The sequence below is a fragment of the Panthera pardus genome, unplaced genomic scaffold (genome assembly GCF_024362965.1).
Source record: "Panthera pardus isolate Hobbes unplaced genomic scaffold, ASM2436296v1 HiC_scaffold_17, whole genome shotgun sequence".
Taxonomy (NCBI): Eukaryota; Metazoa; Chordata; class Mammalia; order Carnivora; family Felidae; genus Panthera; species Panthera pardus.
The window spans coordinates 73,012,703-73,032,976 of NW_026526732.1; the positions used below are offsets into that span (position 1 = coordinate 73,012,703).

The window sequence follows — 20,274 nt, forward strand, 5'->3', positions numbered from 1 at the left end:
ATAGTCTCAATTCTATTAACTATAATTATCCTCCTTTTGATGCTCAAATTACCCCAATGTGGCCCCTGTAAGCCTACTCCTTTCTTTACACCTGCACAAGATTTTTGAAGCATTCTTTATTTCTGGCAACAAGGGTTTCCAGATAATCTTGATTTTTTTCCTGTCATAGGTAATGCAATCAACTACACTTCAAGGAACCGTGGTTCCTTCTGGTAGAGAATAGTATCTCACACACACAGAGACATACACACAGGCAAACGCCCATACACACATGCACACTAATTAGGGTGGTGAGTAAAATGCTATTGGACTGTTTTTGTGGCATTTCTGGTTCACATAACTTATGCTGCTGAACCCTACTTTTCTAATAAATTTTAATTGCCCAAAAGACTTCCTACTCCATTGGAATGAACCTTGACTAGACTTTGATGCCTCTTGTCCTAACCTGTCCAGCCCAAGACCAGCAGGGACAAACCTGTATTCAGACACAGCAGGATTATTGATCCATTCCAGTGAGGGAAAGTGCACAACAGAGGAATTGTGTGGGATGTCTCTGGAAATACAGAAAGAGTTATAAAATCTGGGACAAGGATGTGGACTTAAATGAAATTTAAAGGAAGTAGTGTTTTGATACATTCAAAGCAGGGCTGTTTATAAAGAAGTTCACATCAGATATGGACTAAAGAATAGTCTCAGGATCCTGTTTCTTGAAAACAGCAAAGTTACTGGATGTGGACTGTTGTATTCAGGAGCCTCTAAAATGAAGACTTTCCTCTTAGGTTGGAAATTGAGGCTGCTTCTTTGTGTCAAAGTGACTTAAATCCTTCAAGCAAAAGCAGGCTGTTTAATTCTTACTGATAAAATGTCAACAGCAAGGTTCCTAACAGTATATGATCTTAGAGAACAAAATTTTTCACTGAGTTAGAGAGTAGACACGCCAAACAGGGGATGGTTATTATACTCTACTGCAGCATGCCCCTCAGAAAAAATATTATTTCCCATTAACTTTCTAGCTTGAGTTTCTGTTCATTATCTCAGCCCAATGAATGGCCAAGCAGATATTTACATTCTTTACATCTGAGCTAAATTTTACTTTTTCATTTTGAATTATCCTAAGTCTTAGAGGAAAACCTGTTGACTTAATGTGCTTCTTTTATGTATACTAGTGTCCTATACAACCCTGATTAGTGCAAGCAGCAGTGATCTTCAACATGTGAACCACAGAGTCATTTGCCTGATAATGTGCTAACCTGTGTCTCAAACAGCTATTGGCTATTACCAGTTGAAACCATAATGATATTCCTGATTGTCACTATCAAGCTGCAGTATTGCCTTGAAATCCTGCTCACTTCTATCTCAGCTCAGGCATAAGAGTGACCCTAGTCTCAATGAATTATATAAAAGGAAGCCCATTACTATATCCACTGGTAATAAAGTAAAAGTGTAGGCTGTGCAGTAAGCAATACCAAAAGGCTTAAGGAAGTTACAGTTAAATTCAAGTATGTAGCTACACAATAGGTTATTAAAAGTGGTGAAGTTTCAAGTATAGTAAATCATTAACTATAAAGAACATTTAGACAAATGCAGATATCTAAACATAATTGCTTCCACAACAATTTAAGCAAACTGTTCATTCTGCTATTAAGAAAATTAGAAGCACCTAGGTGGCTCAGTTGGTTAAGCCTCTGACTCCCAGTTTCAGCTCAGGTCATGATCTCAAGGTTGTAAGATCAAGTGTGGTACTGGGCCCTGGAGGTGAAGCCCGCTTGGGATTCCCTCTCTCTCTGCCCCTCCACCGCGAGCTCCCTCTCTCTCTTTCAAAATAAATAAATAAACATTTAAAAATAAAATATTTGCTAGATAATTATTTTAAAACAATTCTTTTCTATGGTGTAATATTACTAAAGACAAGTTAAAAGAATTGTTGCATTTTATAATTGAGAAAATAATGAAAATACAAGGAGACAATGAAAAATTCAGTGTCTGGACTTATGTAATAATCATCAATATCTAAACATTTATTTGAGCTTAACTCTCCCTTGCCTCTGCTTCCTTTTTTAGTTACCATAATCTCATTTTTCTTTTCATGCCAAACAGTACTGATTTGTAGTCTGTATTTATTTCTACCATTTTCTGCTTGCTGCAGTCCTGTTTCTACGCAAGCCAACTCTATTAAAACAGAGCTTAGCAGATGCCGACTCCATTGACCTTTTCTCATTTCTCATCCTCTTCTGTTTATTCATCAGACATTGAGTGAAAGCCATAATGCGCCAAGCATTATTCTGGGCACTAACTGAGAGCTTGAAAATAGAAAGTGGACAAAATAAGGGCAGGAGTGCAGTAGAATGAGACACTAGAGATTCTTTCCTCTCATGGCTAACAGTAACAAATCGCTTATCATGTGAATGCTTTGCATGGGTTAACTCCTTTAATCCTCTTAACAACCCAGTGAATTAGAAGCTATTATTACCCCAATTTTTATGATGAAGAAACTGCAGCAGAGAAATATTAAGTAACACAGCTAGTAAGTAGTGGACCTTCACTTTACTTCCTTGACCACAGAGACTCCTTTCTTCTTCTACTCCTCTGACTGCTCCTTGGTCTCATGTTGTCTCTTCCTCCTCATTCCATCCCCACTCCCTTGGGGATGACCTCCCAAATTACCTTTGTCCAGTTCAAATTCCAGTCATCTCTGCTTTATTATTTTTGTCATCCTTTAAACACAGATTTTCTAGTACTGAACATGTTTTCGTTTTTGATCAACCAGTTCCTCCTCCCAACTGTCCTCAGCCTCCTAGGGTAGACACCCTGAGGTCATACTGTGATATTTCCTTCCCTTTCCTGAGATGTTATATCCTGTTCATCAAATCTCACATTTGCCCCTTCATGTCATCCATTACCACATGCCTGAATTCTTTCAACAGCTTCCTAGCCATCTCCTTAACTGTAGCGTCTCTCTCCCACAATCTTCTGCTCAAGAACCTACAATGGCTTTCTAATTGTACTACATAAAGTCCTAATCTGACTGCATAAAGGCAACCTATTCCTCTGCCTGGCTTTCAGCGTTCTCCAAAAGCTGTACCAACCTGGCGTATCCTTATTTCCTACTACTTCTCAAAAAATAATCTCCTTTTTCCTCTGTTCCTCCCTCTCTTCTTTTCCAATGACTATTTGGCTACTGATCTCTTTATCAGTTCCCACCTTGGCTATTAAAATAATCGTTTGACCAATATCCTGCCTCCAGTTTGTTCTTTTATTTATTCCTTTTTTTCTGCCTTAGTTCACCCAACAAAATTCTATATAAATGCCAGGGATATAAAAATGACTAGAACACAGTTCAAATCTCAAAAATCTAACAGGGAGATTACAGATGACCACATATGTACCTATTTGAGTACTACAGTAAGAGTATAAATAAAATGTAGTGAAAAGTCAAAGGAAGAAACAATTAATTCTCCTAAAGGTGATAGGGGAAATATTCACTGAAAAGGTAAAGCTGACCAGGCTGTTTGAGGACAAGTGTAATTTCATGAGGGTGTCTGTGGAGTACATTCCAAGTGACAGGGAAAAGCGAGAGTAGAGAGTGGTGGTATTAGACAATGACACACTTGAAGAGGTTGAGTTCAATTTGCCTAATATGTACAGTGTTTGGAGACAGCATGAGAGGAGCAGAAAATGAAACTGGAAGGTAGATGGATATATTTTGAAAAGTCTTACATCATGTATGAAAGAGTTTTTCCATCATCTCCTAGGTAATGAAAGAGTTTTGGTAGGTGTTTAAGTAAGGGAAGTAAAAGTTGGGGGAAGGGGGGAGGGTGACACGATCAGATTTGTATGTTAGAAAAATTATACCAATGAATCTGGTAATAGGACTAAGTCCTAAAATATAGCAGTCATGGTGAAAACAGAAAGATTCCAAAGACAATTCAAGACAAATCAGCAGGGTTTGATGACTTTTTCAATATAGGGGCTATGAGAGAAAGGCAATCAAGAAGTTTTTTTAACTTATGCTACTGAGTAGATGGTGATGGCCTCTAAGCAGAGAAAGAAATACAGAGGGAGAAACAAGTCTGTCAGATAAAATGAGTTTGGCCTGTAACCTGCTGAAATGGGGGTGCCTGACACAGGGTCCAGCATGCGGTTGGAAATCTTTAGAGAACATTGGGGCTTGGGGAGATGGTCAAGATCCTAGCAAAAGATGAGGCTATCATTTGATCTAGCTCCCTTTATCCTGATTCTGTTGTACTTTCTGATATTAAATTTAGTTTTTCAAATTGGGTTTGATATTTTTATTCACTTGGCAATTTTACTTTCAGCCTTAACTTGATAACCCCAAATTATGTCTTATCTTATGGCTTATGGCTTATGGCCATTCTTTTCTGTGTTTAGAAATATTGCAGAACCGAATGAGGTTTGACAGAACATATAAAATCAAATACCTGATGCTGTAAAAATTAGTGTTAGCTCTAACCTCCCACCTTCTTCAAGGACAGAACCCTGCCCCCCACTCCTAGCCCCAGGCCTTGCCCCAACAGCCAGTCTTATCTTTAACATCATTTTTATTTTTTAATGTTTACTATTTATTTTTAGAGAAAGAGCAATGGAGGGGCAGAGAGAGAGGGAGAGAGAGAGAATCCTAAGCAGGCCCTGAGCTATCAGCACTGAGCCCCATGCAGGGCTCGATCCCACAAACCAGGACATCATAACCTGAGCCAAAATCAAGAGTCCAACGCTTAACTGACTGAAGCACCCAGGATACTCTAACACCATTTTTAAACTTCAGGTATGAAAATTATGAACACTTAGAAGTAGGTCAGGGGGCGCCTGGGTGGCTCAGTTAAGCATTGTACTTCAGTTCAGGTCATGATCTCACAGTTCATGGTTTAGGGCCCTGCGTTATCCTCTGCACTGACACCATAGAGTCTGCTTGGGATTCTCTCTCTTTCCCTCTCCCTCTGTCCCTACCCCCCCCCCCCAACTCTCTCTCAAAATAAATAAATAACTTTAAAAAAAATTTTTTAAAGAAAGTCTATTTAAAGTTTACCTTTATGATATCTGTGCAAAGTGCATTTTGAAACATATTCACATTATAGATAACACTATACATACACAGAAAGCAAATTATATAAACACCTTAAAAGTCACCAAGGCACAAAAAATACATTAAATAAATGATCCCCTGGCTATTAAAGCATGTTTAACAGTCCCTCCACCAGGGAGTCTTTATTATCTAGGACTGGTATTAGATATATGTAAGAAAGTAATAAAATAAAGAAATAAACTTAAAATATATATATTGGGCATGTGGGTGGTTCAGTCAGTTAAGTGCCGGGCTCTTGGTTTCAGCTCAGGTCATGATCTCACCATTCATGGGTTCGACCCCCAAGTCTCATTCTGAGCTGAAGCATGGAGCCTGCTTAGGATTCTCTCTCTCCCTCTCTCTGCCCCTCCCCCACTCCCATGAGTACATGCTGTGTCTCTCTCTCCCTCTTAAAAATAAATAAACTTTAAAAAAAAAAAGAAGTTTGTAAGACAGTAATAAAACTACAGCTCTAAAATTCAGCTATTAGTAATTCACATGGGCCCTATGTACAACTGCCTATAGGGCCAGGCAAATAAGGCACAGGAGTAATGCGGGAGACCAAAAAGACAGCAGGGACTGGGACTAGAAGTGTTTGGCCTATGAAAGGGCACAGCTACTACTCACAGGAATACTAGCCAAGTATTGGCAAATATTCAGATTTTTTTCCCAAGGGACTAGAAATCCAGATTTTATGTAAAATTTCCAGATTTTAAAAATTCATGTGGACCTCTGCTCTAATTGTTCCAAATTAGTGAGGTTTATTATACATCAATTTAATCCCGTTAACATTTAATACTTTAATGAGGCTAAAATATTGCCTAGGTTTTAAAGTTTTAATGTTTACCATTAAAAATGATTTTAGATATAAATAAGCTATCTTAGTCATAATCTTCTAAATATATTAATATCTAAATACATCATAATTTCAGCCTTTAATGCTGCCAAACTTTTTCTAACAAATAGAAGCTGAGTGGACAGAGTTTTATTTTTCAATTTTAATAGAATGAAAAATGTGCTCCAGAGAACAACTTTTAGTTTTTTGTAGCAGTTTGACAGAATCCAGAAAACATTCACACAACCAATGAATGTGCTAGATTCACAAAATTTAGTAATTTCCATTGATGCAAAGATATTTGTCAATATTTGCCACTGTTCATAACTTGGTGATATCTACTTTAAAAATACAGTCTTTAACTAGGTCTCATCAACAGCTCTAGTTAAGTTCACCTTGACCCCATATGTGATTTTACCCTGTCCCCCACGAAGACCAGCTATGTAAATCTGGGGCCTGGGCACTCGGGTGCTGCTTTCTCTCATAGACTGCGTGCTGGCATCCTTTGGTGGGTACACCTGTGAACAATTTTCTCTTCTCATGTGACTAAGGTCAGTTTGTACTGAGTGAGTAACCTTCCGACGCAAATTGGCCTAAGAGGAAAGAGAATACACAGGAATTAACCCATCTCTAAAGAACAAATAATTTGGCCGAATCTTTCTTCTCAGTCCACAAAGAAATTAGCCCTACAACACAGCATTTTTCTACAAAACATTAAAACATTAGAAAAACTAGAACATAATAAATATCCTTTGCCAAGAAGTGAGAAAATACATAAAATGTTGAAAACAGACCCAAAGAAAGAACATACAGATCACACTTAACAGTGAGCCCAATTATTTGTTAATATAATCTTTTAATTCCTTCATTATTATATTTTGAGATTTATACAACTTGGATTTTTCCACCATACTCGGTTTATTTTTTTAAAAGACAAAAATTTAAGATTTCGTTTCTTTTTTAAATGGGCTTCACCCAAGACTTTTAATATAAAAAGTTCTGATGTCTTCAGGTTATATTTTACATTATTCTACATCTTGCTTGCTCTTTTTATGGATTACTAATAAACATGAAGTTAAACAGATTACTCAGGCTGGGACGCAAAGAGGAGTTTTACTGAAAGGAGACAAGGAGTGGGGTGCCTGGGTTGCTCAGTCAGTTGAGCATCCGACTCTTGATTCTGGCTCAGGTTGCGATATCACAGTCCCTGAGATTGAGCCCCATATCGGGCTCTGCGTGAGTGTGGAGCCTGCTTGGGATTCTCTCCCTCTCTCTCTCTGCCCCTGCCCCACTCATTCTTTCTCTGTCAAAATAAATAAACTTTAAAAAACAAGCAAACAAAAAAGGAGACTAGGAGTTACTGAAGTAACAAAGAAGTCCAAGAAAAGAACTCAGAAGCATAAAAGCCTGTCACTTAAAAAGGTAGAGACCGGCATAGCGTAAATGGGTCCAACATGGCAGAGAAGTAGGGGGATCTGGACCTCTCGCATCTCTCAAAGAAGGGCTGAAGCCAAAGGACTTTGAACCTCAAGAATCTTGGAGAAAAAGAGACTGAGTCTACCGGGGAGAAACAGGGACAAACTGAAGGGCCATGGGTGGGTGATTGCAAATGGGGGGAGATAAAACAGTCCTCATAGGCATGGAGGGGAGGGATCCCCTTCTGCAGAGAGCCAAAAGGAAGAGAAAGAGTGGCTAGGGAAGCATAGGACTATATCTGGACAAGAGAAAACCCTCGGACCAGGATGGAGAAGGATCCCATCTCTAACTGCGGGGCTTTCTTCAGACTGGGGCAGGCTGCCTGGTTCATGCACCTGGGGAGGAGGGGAGCCATCTCTGGGTTCAGTGGTAGATTAGGGCACAGTCCACAGCAGGAGAAACCGGTCCTCTCCCCTGAAGTACTTCAGCACAGGACAAAACCAGCCAGGACCACATATGGGGCCTAGATAGAGAGGCGCTTCCCCAGTACCAGGGCACATGGAGCAGGGATTTAAATCCCAGCCAAGAGCCTGGGACGGGAGTCAGTGGAGCCAGACAGATAGCCTCATTTGCGGCTGCGGCCAGTGAGGATGGCTCCAAAGGAGTGATTTGGGACACCGGGTTGTGGAGAAGAGACTGGGGGGGGGGGGGTCGTCATCTTTCTCCCCACCACCACCAAGGTGAGGCCTCAGAGATCCCACCATGGAAACCACAGTGGAGGGGCGGGACCAGCCTACACCAAACCATGCATATCTACTGGGTAACTGCATATCTACTGGAGAGGGATAGACGCTTTGGAGGCAGTCGGCCCCCTCCTCCAGACTAGCACTGCTGCATTGCTTGGATTAATCCTAGGATAATTCTTGTTAGTTAGATATATTCTCCCTTCCATTTCTCCTTCTTATCTCTTCCCTCCTCTAGGCTGGCTATTCTGGTTATTGGTTTGTTTAAACAGACATATTTAATCCATTCTCTAGATACGTGTTCTACACCTCATTTACTTTCCTTTCTCTCTCTCTGGAAGAATCATGTCTTCTAGTTTCTCTGTCTGGGTAACATTATCTTTGTTTCTTTTTCCCCACATCCTTCCTTATTTTCCTCTCTCTCTCTCTCTGGATTAAGCCTTTTAGTCTCTCTGCCTGGTCAATGTTTATTTTTTCTCCCCCCCAACGCCCACCCCTGTCATTTCTCTCTTTGTATGTGTTCTTCAATCAGTACCGCCTCCACCCTGTTCTTTATTTGTAGCTGGTGTTCCTAGTATTTTATTTTTGGATTGTTTTTAGTTTTTTGTTTCTGTTTGTTTTATTTGTGTGTTTGCGTATTTTTGTTTCCTGTTTGTTTGTTTGTTTTCTTTTCCAGGGCTACTTCAAGGAACAAATCAAAGCACACCTGATGGAGAGTCCAAAACATCATTACGAATAGGGAAATAAAATAACCAAAGTCACAACAGAGAACAAGTAACACACTCCAAAAAACATCTCCTGAAGAGCCAGGCCCTGGACAGTGTATGACCCCCCCCTTTAATATAGCAGTGCTCACAATGCAGAGCATATAACAAGCTTTTAAAATTCATAAGGGACAAAAAACTAGCCAAAATGATGATACGGAAGAATTCTCCTCAAAAGAAATTCCAGGAAGAAGTGACACTAAAGAATGGATCAAAACAGATAAAAGCAACATAACTGAACAAGAATTTAGAATAACAGTCATAAAATTAATCGTTGGGCTTGGAAAAAGCATAGAAGACAGCAGAGAATCTATTGCTGCAGAGATCAAGGAACTAAAAATAGTCATGATGAGTTAAAAAATGCTATAAATTAGGTACAAAACATAATGGAGGCAGTCACAGCGAGGATTGAAGAGGCAGAGGAGAGAATAGGTGAATTAGAAGATATAATTATGGGAAAAGAAGAAGCTGAGAAAAAAGAGATAAAAAAAAAAATCCAGGATCACGTGGGGGAATTAGTGAACTACATGATTCAATCAAAGGGAACAATATCCGTATCATAAGAATCCAGAAGAAAGAGAGAGAGAGAAAGGGGCTGAAGGTGTACTTGAACAAATCATAGCTGAGAACTTCCCCAATCTGGGGAAGGAAACGGGCATTGAAATCCAAGAGGCACAGAGAACTCCTTTCACACATAACTTGAATCGATCTTCTGTACAGCATATCATAGTGAAACTGGCAAAATACAAGGATAAAGAGAATTCTGAAAGCAGCTAGGGATAAACAGGACTTAACATACAAAGGTAGACACATAAGGGTAGTAGCAGACCTATCTACTGAAACTTGGCGTGCCAGAAAGGAATGGCAGGAAATCTTCAACGTGATGAACAGGAAAAATATGCAGCCGAGAATCCTTTATCCAGCAAGCCTGTCACTGAGAATAGAAGGAGAGATAAAGATTTTCCAAAACAAACAAAACCTGAAGGAATTCATCACCACTAAACCAGCCCTACAAGAGATCCTAAGGGAGATTCTGTGAGTAAAATGTTGCAAGGACCACAAAGTACCAGAGACATCACTACAAGCATGAAATCTACAGATAACACAACGACTCTAAACCCGTATCTTTTAATAACAACACTGAATGTAAATGGACTAAGTGCTCCGATCAAAAGACATAGGGTATCAGAATGGATTAAAAAAACCAAGACCCATCCATTTGCTGTCTAAAGAGACTCATTTTAGACCCGAGGACATCTTCAGATTGAAAGTGAGGGGATGGAGAACTACCTATCATGCAATTGGAAGTCAAAAGAAAGCTGGAGGAGCCATACTTACATCATACAGACTAGACTTTAAATTAAAGGCCATAACAAGAGATGAAGAAGGGCATTATATAATAATTACAGGGTCTATCCATCAGGAAGAGCTAACAATTATAAATGCCTATGCACCAAATTCAAGAGTACCCAACTGTATAAAATGATTAATCACAAACATAAGCAACCTTATTGATAAGAATGTGGTAATTGCAGGGGACTTTAATACTCCACTGACAACAATGGATAGATCATCTAGACAGAGAATCAGTAAAGAAACAATGGCCCTGAATGATCCACTGGACCAGATGGACTTGACAGATATATTTAGAACTCTGCATCCCAAAGCTATACTTTCTTCTCGAGTGCACATGGAACATCCTCCAAGATAGATCACATACTGGGTCACAAAACAGCCCTCAATAGATATAAAAGAATTGAGATCATACCATGCACACTTTCAGATCTCAATGCTATGAAACTTGAAATTAACCACAGGAATAAATCTAGAAAACCTCCAAAAGCATGGAGGTTAAAGAACACCCTACTAAAGAATGAATGGGTCAACCAGGCCATTACATAAGAAATTTAAAAATATATGGAAACAAATGAAATCAGGAGTGCTGATGCATAGGGGCACTTGTACCCCAATGTTCATAGCAGCACTTTCAACAGTAGCAAAATTATGGGAAGAACCTAAATGTCCATCAACTGACAAATGGATAAAGAAGATGTGGTTTATGTATACAATGGAATACTACTTGGCAATGAGAAAGAATGGAATCTGGCCATTTGCAGCAATGTGGATGAAACTGGAGGGTATTATGCTAAGTGAAATAAGTCAGTCAGAGAAAGACAGATACCATATGTTTTCACTCATGTGGATCTCGAGAAACTTAACAGAAGACCATGGGGGAGGGGAAGGGGAAGAAAAAGTTACAGAGAGGGAGGGAGGCAAACCATAAGAGACTCTTAAATAGGAGAACAAACTGAGGGTTGATGGGGGTGTGGGGGGAGAGGGGAAAGTGGGTGATGGGAATTGAGGAGGGCACCTGGGCACTGGGTTTGTATGGAAACCAATTTGAGAATATATTATATTATAAATAAATAAATAAAAATAAAAATAAAATAAAATAAAATAAAATAAAATAAAATAAAATAAAATACAAAAAAAAGGTAGAGACCTGGAAGGAGAGGAAATATTCCAGATTTTGAGACACCGTGGATGACTGAGAACCAAAACTACTTCCTCCACACTGAGTTTATTGTCTACATTAGTATGACTTTTCTATTTGGACATCTTCATTAGCATAATTTGATCATTCCAAGAGACTCTTACCAAAGCAGATAACTTGATTGTTCACTACAGAACATCCCAAAAGACACACCTTCAGTAGTAAGTACCAACACACAGATTCTTCCCATCAGTGCTGGGCTGCTTTTTCATGATCTTTACCTAATCTAATTCAAGCCCTCATCCCATCCCCTGACCTACTCTTGGCTTTGAAAGACCTACCTTCCCCCAAACTTCACATTCTCAATACATTCTGACCTTGCTCTTCCCCCTCAAGACACTGCCTAGGCTCTGCTGAGGTGCTGATTCCTCCTATAGCTTTAAGCAATACACTCAGTTTTGTCTTACCAGCACATTGTACTGGTCATATATAGGGAGCCAGCATTTGACGTGATGTGATTCCAGAGGAGAATTAGGTCTAAGGTGAGCCTCAGAATTAAGTGGAGGTTGAAGAATGAGAAGAAGAGTTCAGTCGGTATGCAGTGCAGCCCCACGGAATATGCCATTCTTTTAACATTTCCAGTCCAGACCTATGCTGGCACCTCTACCTCTCATATCCATCCAACCATCATTCCCCTCTTCTCCTTTGCCTATTTATACCTCAGACCAACTTAAAATGTCACCAGGGTTCATTTTTTATTTCACTTCTATTCTACCACTTACCAAGAGGTATTGAGATATTTTTAGTGTATCAGTGTCACTTGCTAGACAATTAGTTTCTGAAGAACAAGTGTGTAATATCTGTGTTACCCATAGGTATCTGATGGGCTCAAGTGAGTTTAGTAGATAACACAAAAGAACATTGGGGATGGAGCTTCATGTACTACAGAAGAGTAACTGATAGGAATGCTAATGGAACGAGGATCTGGAAGACATACCAGGAAGCTGATCTTTCCTCATCCCAGGAAATTAAGGGACTGAAAAGCTGCCATCACAAAGGGTGGCAAGAGAAATGCCATGATTGGTGAAAAGCCTATGAGACACTGAATATACAAACTGCCAAAAGCTAGACCTTGTATGACAATAGAACTCAGTTCCACAACCTCTATAGCTGTAGCTATAAGCCTGGAACAGACAGGACTTGGCCAGCTTCCCTATTTTTTTGCTACCCCCCCCACCTTGGTCCCCCAACTGAGGACCAACCAGAGAAAGCCAACTATGCCCACCAAACCATTCACATAAGAGTCCCAACTTTGAGTTAGCCTGCTTCCATTTTCCCCATGTCAACAATCTCCAGTCAGAGCATGCTTGAAGCCTTCCTCTTTTTTTCACTATAAGGCTTTCCCACTTTCCCTGCCTGCTTTGGAGTTCCTGCCAATGGCCAGTGATGATGGTTGACTCCCTTGCTATAGAAAACTTTGAATAAATAGCCTCTGTTCTGATTTGGGTAGTCTTCATTTACTCCCATACCTGATTTCAGTTAAAGAGATGGATAAAATATACTAAGAAAAGGCTATAGATATAAAAGTTTATTTCCTTCGTACTCTAAATACTTATTGTCTAAAATGACAAGGTACTGTAAAAAGGGTGAGAGGGAAGAATTCCACTGAGTCACACAGGGATGAGATTTCCAAAGCCAAGCTTTGAGGGCAGGCACCTCTTATGATTAAGGTGACTGAGAATTAGAAGGACAAGAGAGCTCAGTGCCTATAGAGAACATGCTGACGTAAGAGGGGACACAAGAGAGGTTAACATTCTGCTCCTCAAAAAAAAAAAAAAAAGACTACAAAAGACAAAGATATACTTTAAATGATTAGAGGAAGCTGAAAGTGCTCTAAATCTCATAGATTACAACAATAGATGGATATAGAAAGAAAGAGAGAGCAACTACCATTGTTCTAGTCACTGGATGGTATAATTTGAGAATAGTTTCATGCTTCCGTATGTGCTTAAAATTAGAAGACAATCTTACAATGTAAAGCTGGCAAATTATATGCAAAGAACTCTGTATACATCCCACTAGTTTATACAAGTAATTTAAATTACCCACTCTATGACTAACAACACATTAAAGTTCCCTAACCTATAGCTCTCAGCTTTAGCACCATCTTCCTGGAAACTCCCACACCATGAGGGCCAAGTGGAGGGAGAAGCAAATACACAGGCTGAAGCGAGAAAGAAGAAAGATGAGGCAGAGTTCCAAGTAAATGGCCAGTGTGTACACCCATGGAAGCCACAGGAGCAGAAACAAGGAAAGCTAGAGGACAGGGACGCTGGTAGAAATTGTTGGACAGCATGCCTATTTTCTAGAAATTGATTCAATGAATCTAGAACATCTATTGCCATCTTATCACAACAACTACCCTTGAGAGACCCACCCTGCTCGTACCAAAACAATCCCTTTTGGTCCTGTGCCCTGGACCTGTAACTTTTGGGACTAATTCTGCTTTAATTTGTGGCTGAATGTAACACATGTACAAAATATCATCTCTTCTGCTGTCTTAGCTGAAGAAAACAAATTCCCCAACCTATAAATAATTTTAGAAAATATTGTTACAAACCAATTTTATAGCTTTTCTTCTCAATTCCCATTCATTCCACTCATATGATCTCACAATCGTTGGTGGCAATATGTGCGTATCTGTTTGTGTGCTACTTTCACACTTTGTAATTGGTTTTATATGATGTTTGTCAACATCTTTCATCTAAAGAAATGAAGTTCTGTAATTAGTATTTATTAAAAAGCAGCATTATTTAGAGATAACTAAAAATAAACTGACAAAAAGATTAGAAAAATAAGAATTTTTCAACATGGAATATACTCATAAAGACAGCAGAGAAAATAAGCTAATAGTAGTGAACTAAATGTGATAATTTTCCTGGGCATTATGGCTTTCTTTGTACCTGACTTTGTGAACTTAATATGGGAGGTATATTTTGGGAGGGGAAAACCTAACATCACTCATTCAAGTCAAATGCCCCTCTCCAATTTTCACAATCGGTAGCATACATGAATACTTTGTTGAAAACTGACTGAAGTTTAAAATAGCCATTAAATGTTAAATATGAATCACATTTGTTTAAAGTATCAAAACATCTTTAGGATATATCTAAACCCCAAACTATGCATACACTTGGTTTTGTTTTAGTTGGATATTTTGATTTTCTGCTGGGATACCCACAAGCTCACTATTAAAATATTAAATATTAATTCCAGGCTAAATAAGATATGATTGTGCTATATATGAAGTTGCTGGAGAGGGTGGTAGAGGTTTAAGGAACTCAGATCATAGTGCACAGGAGGGACAGATTAACTTTTTTTTTAATTCCAGTGTAACTAACCCAGTGTTATATTAGTTTCAGGTGTATAATATAGTGATTCAACAATTCTATACATTACTCTGTACTCATCACGATAAGTGGACTCTTAATTCCCTTCACCTATTTCACCCATCTCCTCACCTACCTCTCCTCTAACAACCACAAGTTTGTTCTCTGTATTTAACAGTCTGGTTTTTTTGTATCTTTATCTCTTTGCCCATTTGCTTTTGTTTCTTAAACTCCACATATGAATGAAATCATATGGTATTTGTCTTTCTCTGACTGCCTTATTTCACTTGGCATTACATCCTCTTGATCCATCCATGTTGTTACAAATGGCAAGGTTTCATTCTTTGTTATGCCTGAGTAATATTTCATTGTATGTATGTGTATATATATGTATATGTGTAGATATATACACATATATGTGTATATGTGTGTGTATATATATGTATATACATATACATACACACATATATATGCCATGTAAGATTACATATACATATGTACATATGTACATATACATACACACACACACACACACACACACACACACACACACACACACATATATATATACATATGCCATGTAAGATTAACTTCTTACTCAAATCAAACAGGAGATAATTACTGATTGCCTACCACCTAACATAAGATATAATTTTTTTTTGCCTTCAGAACGATGTTGTGATATAGTTGGGTAGATAAAAACATGTTGCAAGATGATTAGCAATATTACACAGTACAAGTAAATGGCAAGTAAATAATTATAAGAACTACAGCTTTGAAATATGAAGGGAGAAAACTCACTTCCATAGGTACTTAAGGTCACTGAAGAAGAGCTGGGAATTAAATACACAGAAAGAAAGGAAAAAAACAAGACCCAAAATATAGGGGAAAATTGTTTAATGGAAAACTATGCATTATCTACATATAGCATACATTTCTGATGATCTGATTCTAACCTTTCACTGTCTTTGAAGTATCTTACAACTCTGTAAGTTATAAATAAGTGGTGGCATGGTCAAATAATTCTTGTCTATAGACATGCAAATTCATAATTCCTTCAAGGTTTTTTATGGAACCTGACAATATAAATTCTCAAATTTATATGGAAAGTAAAGACTCAAGTATAGCCAAGATCCTTTAGAGAGGAAAGGGTGGGAGAACTCACTCTACTAGGTATCAAAACCTACTATAAAGCTATAGTAAGATATAGATACAGGAATTTTTTAAAAATTGAACTGAATAGAATAGAGAGATTAAAAATTAAGCCTGTGCATATAAGACACTATAGATATGGAGAAAGGAAAGAGTACTGAACAAATGGTCTGGGAAAATTCATTACTCAAATAGAAAAAAAATTAAAATTGGATCTTCACCTCCCAATAGACACAAAAATCAAATCCAAGTCAATTAAAGAGTCAGGTGTGAAAGGCAAATCCAAAATCCATATTTTTTTACAAAACAATATAGGAGAATATTTTTATGATCTAAGATACATGAAGATTTCTTAAACAAGACAAAATTTGAGACGTGAAGAAAAGATTAATAAATGACATATTAAAATGAAAAACTTTCATTCATGAGAAGACATCACAAAAAGAATGAAAAACAGAGGGGTGCCTGGGTGGCTCAGTCGGTTGAGCGTCTAACTCCTGGTTTCGGCTCAGGTCAAAGTATTCACATAGGCTACCAATTGTGAAAATTGGAGAGGGGCATTTGACTTAGGAATGAGTGATGTTAGGTTTTCCCCTCCCAAAATACACCTCCCATATTAAGTTCATGGGTTCAAACCCCATATATGGGGTTCTGCGCTAGCAGTGTGGAGCCTGCTTGGGATTCTTTCTCCCTCTCCCTCTTTCTCTGCCCCTTCCCTGCCTGTACTCGCTCTCTCTCTTTCTCAAAATAAATAAATAAGCTTTAAAAAAACAGAATGAAATACAAAACTGGGAGAGCACAAGCCAGTGGAACACAATTAAAAGCCTAGAAACAAACCCATTCCATATGAGAATTGTTAACTCAATGGAGGGGTCATCATACTGAGGGGGAAAACCATGTATTAATATTAGCATCACCAGCCACTGCTGGGATCACATACAGTTTTAGAAGTGGGCACAGTAGAAAATAGAACTAAAACCATTAAGCTTTATTAAGATATAATTAATGAAACTAGTAATTATTAAAAAAAACTAAATGGTACTATGAATGGGACAACCTAATATAATAAACATAAAAATTCTTTTATTATTTTAATTCATTTCCAGTTAAAATCTCAGTAAGATTTTGGGGGAAACTTAGCAAATTTATTAGGAAAACTACCATGCATGACTAAGACAATTTTGAAAAAATACAAGGCAAAGGAAAGAGCTTACCCTATCAGGTAATAAAATATATCAGAAAGTATTATCTTACAACTCTAAGTTATCACCTGTGTTATCTGTGCTAAGTTCTTTAATTTTAGATAAGGAAATCCTACAGACTCAGTTATTTATCTAAACGTAGTCTTTCCCTTCCAGATTTTTCCAGTCTAATTTATCAATTTGACTCCTTGTCTTGTTTTCATTATTCTTTGTGGATTTCATTAGTTTCCTTCTTCGGGGTGAATCTCTTTCCAATAGCATTAAAGGCCCTCTTCTGATCCAGTCTCTGTTTGGACTTTGGAACAACAATGTATAACTTTCTAATTAACTATACTTTTAAATGTCATAAATTCTTAAAATACTGACTCTGCTTACCTGAGAATATGGAATGAGGGTTTCGAACTGTTGATGAAGTTCCAGTAGCTGAATTAATTCTGCATTTTTTTTTGCTTTTTCCTTAATTAAATCAATATAATTTTCAGGACTTTCTGCAAATAAATATGCAGCATCTCTGGTATTAAAAGTGTAATACTTTTCTTTATATTTCAAAATTCCAATTGCTGGATTTCCTGAAAATTAAGAAAAGGAAATGAATGAGATATAAAATAGTAAGTGATTCTATGTTTATAATATATCCATAGAATCATCCCCTACATACTGCATATTTAACATATGATTTATGCATATTTAACATGTTTTCATTTTGTTAAAATGCTAAAATTAGCAATTTTAAATTATACATTTTGTTAAATTCTATTTTATGTGAAATTCATATTAAATTAATTTTAACGAATGGTTTTATGTAAAAATTATTTTACTATACAGATCTAAAATGTTTGAAAATCTTTTATGGGAAGGCACGTAGTCATCTCGTAGTTTCAAATCTCCTTTAAACTAACTACTATAAGCATTGTTTTAAAAATAATTCTATAAAAACTACAAAAATGGGACAACTTACCCAAAATCCGTTTCCTTTTTTTTTTTTTTAAGATTTTTACTTTTAAGTAATCTCTACACCCAACATGGGGCTCAAACTCATGACCCCAAGATCAAGAGCTGCATGCTCCATCGACCAAGCCAACCAGGCACCCCCAAAATACAAGTCTCTATGTTAGAAAGTATTTCCCACTGTGAACAGATACTACAAAAATAAGGGTTATTAAATATCCACATAGTTGGTGGGAATTATATATGAAACAATAGTACTGCCTTATTTATTTTTTCATTTGTTCAACAAAATTTATTGGCCCTATTCCTGGCACTAAGGAAATAAAAACAAAATTGCTGCTCTCAACAAATCAACAAATATACCATAGGCCAGAGAGTACTGCAAAAAAAGGTTAAAAATAAAGCCAAGGGGCACCTGGCCAGTTAAGTGTCCGATTCTTGATTTCAGCTCAAGTCACGATCTCAGGTCATGAGATTGAGTCCCGCATTGGGTTCCGTGCTGGGTGTGGAGCCTGCTTAAGATTCATTCCCCCCCACCCTCAAAAAAAATAAATAAGCTTGTTAAACACATAATAAAAGGAAGAAGGGTGTGGTTGATATTTTAAATTGGGTGATCTAGGAATGCTAAATAAAATGAAGGAGCAAGGTATGTAGCTATCTGGGGGATAGACAGTTTTCCAAGTAGAGGGAATAAATAGCAAGCATAAAGGCTCTGAGGTGAAAATGGGCTTGAGATGTTCAAGAATAACAAGAAAGCCAGTGAGGCTTGAGTAGGCAAGGGAAAGTGATTGACAATAAAACCGGTGTAGTCATTGAAAAGGATCCTAACTAGTTAGTAAACCTTGGGATTTAAGTCATGTGGTCTGGAGTCCTGAATGGAAGGGGAAAAGTCCTACAGAATTCCTCTGAGTTAGTGCAGTTTGCTGCTGCCCAGAAAATAATGTAGCAAACAGAAATAATGTAGTGAACAAAGTAGTCAGGGCTAGCTTATTGAGAGAGGATTCTGAAACCCATAGCCCCACAAGCTCTTCTACTTTCCTATTTCTCTCTCTTTATTAGAATCCCAGATAGTGGAAGCTTGAAGGGGCCAAACAGACCTCCTGGACTAGAAGCCAGGCTCTCCTGAACCTTAGCCCATAGCTTTTTCAATTATATCATGCTACCTCTGTCATCACCCTACAGCTATGGTTCTTTGCGTTTGTGTCTCTTGTGACTCCCTTCCTTTCTTATTTGTGATGGATGGATGGATGGATGATGCATGGATGGATGCATGGATGGATGGAAGGAAGGAAGGAAGGAAGGGAAGAAGGAAGGAAGAAGGAAAGAAGGAAGGAAGGGGAAAGAAAAGGAAAAGAGAAAAGAAGAGAAGAGAAGGAAAGAAAGAAACCATCTATATTCCATCACTTCTTATTTCTTCACGGCTTTTGATTGTTACCCCCCCACCCCCACCAGTATCACTGACCCTCATGGGGCCTCAGAATACTATTCTCTCAGCTCCCTATGGTAAACCTCTTACTTCCATTATGAAAAATCTAATACCATAAAAAATGAGTCAGGGGCATCTTGGTGGCTCAGTCAGTTGAAGAGTCCAATTCTTGGTTTTGGCTCAGGTCATGATCTCACAGCTCGTGAGTTCGAGCCCTGCATTGGGCTCTGTGCTGACAATACAAGAGCCTGTTTAGAATTCTCCCTCTCACCTTCTCTCTCTGCCCCTCCCCTCACACGCATTCTCTTTCTCTCTCTCAAAAATAAACTTAAAAAAAAGTCAGTATGCATGTTCTCTAGCCTGTATGTAGTTCCTATAATTCTTTCTAATAAAAAAAGTAATATCCAACTACGAAATATAACAAAAGAAATGACAAAGAAAGAAGAAAAGGAAAAAAGAGGTTAATGGTGTAAGGTAAATCAGAAATAATTTTGTCCAACTGTTTTCATTCTAGCCCTAGCTGACTTTTTATTTCCAATTCACACAGCACTTTTTGGATAATAATTTATTTCACCTCAATTTCTGACTTACTCTTTGTTAGGGGAGAAGCTCTAGTAATATACACAGAGAGATTTTACTTGATAAAATATTGGCCATTTCCTTAGGTGGATCTGACTTATACAGAAATCCTGATCTATGTTAATAGAACACAACCATAAAGCAACAGAGTATTTTTTTAATAAACATAATCAGCCAAATTAGTGTTGCTCTTTCAACTAATTACTTTGGAAGATGATCTATTTTAGTAACGCCATGTGAATTTCT

The 20,274-nt window shown here is 37.9% G+C and overlaps 1 protein-coding gene across 7 annotated transcripts in view; it reads right to left on the reverse strand.

The window, feature by feature from the left end:
* Positions 1–6,050: 6,050 nt before the first annotated feature.
* The window catches only part of CFAP206 (cilia and flagella associated protein 206), a 43,749-nt gene continuing 29,525 nt past the window's right edge, over positions 6,051–20,274 (reverse strand). For 6 of the 7 annotated variants that reach the window (XM_019442814.2, XM_019442810.2, XM_019442811.2 and 3 more), the window contains 3 exons: positions 17,451–17,644; positions 13,953–14,096; positions 6,051–6,508 (listed from right to left, as the gene is read on the reverse strand). In XM_019442814.2, coding sequence (XP_019298359.1) covers positions 6,278–6,508; positions 13,953–14,096; positions 17,451–17,644 — 569 coding nt within the window. In that variant the 3' untranslated portion in view covers positions 6,051–6,277. The remainder of the gene's footprint in view (positions 6,509–13,952; positions 14,097–17,450; positions 17,645–20,274) is intronic. The other variant, XM_019442815.2, reaches the window with a different exon arrangement.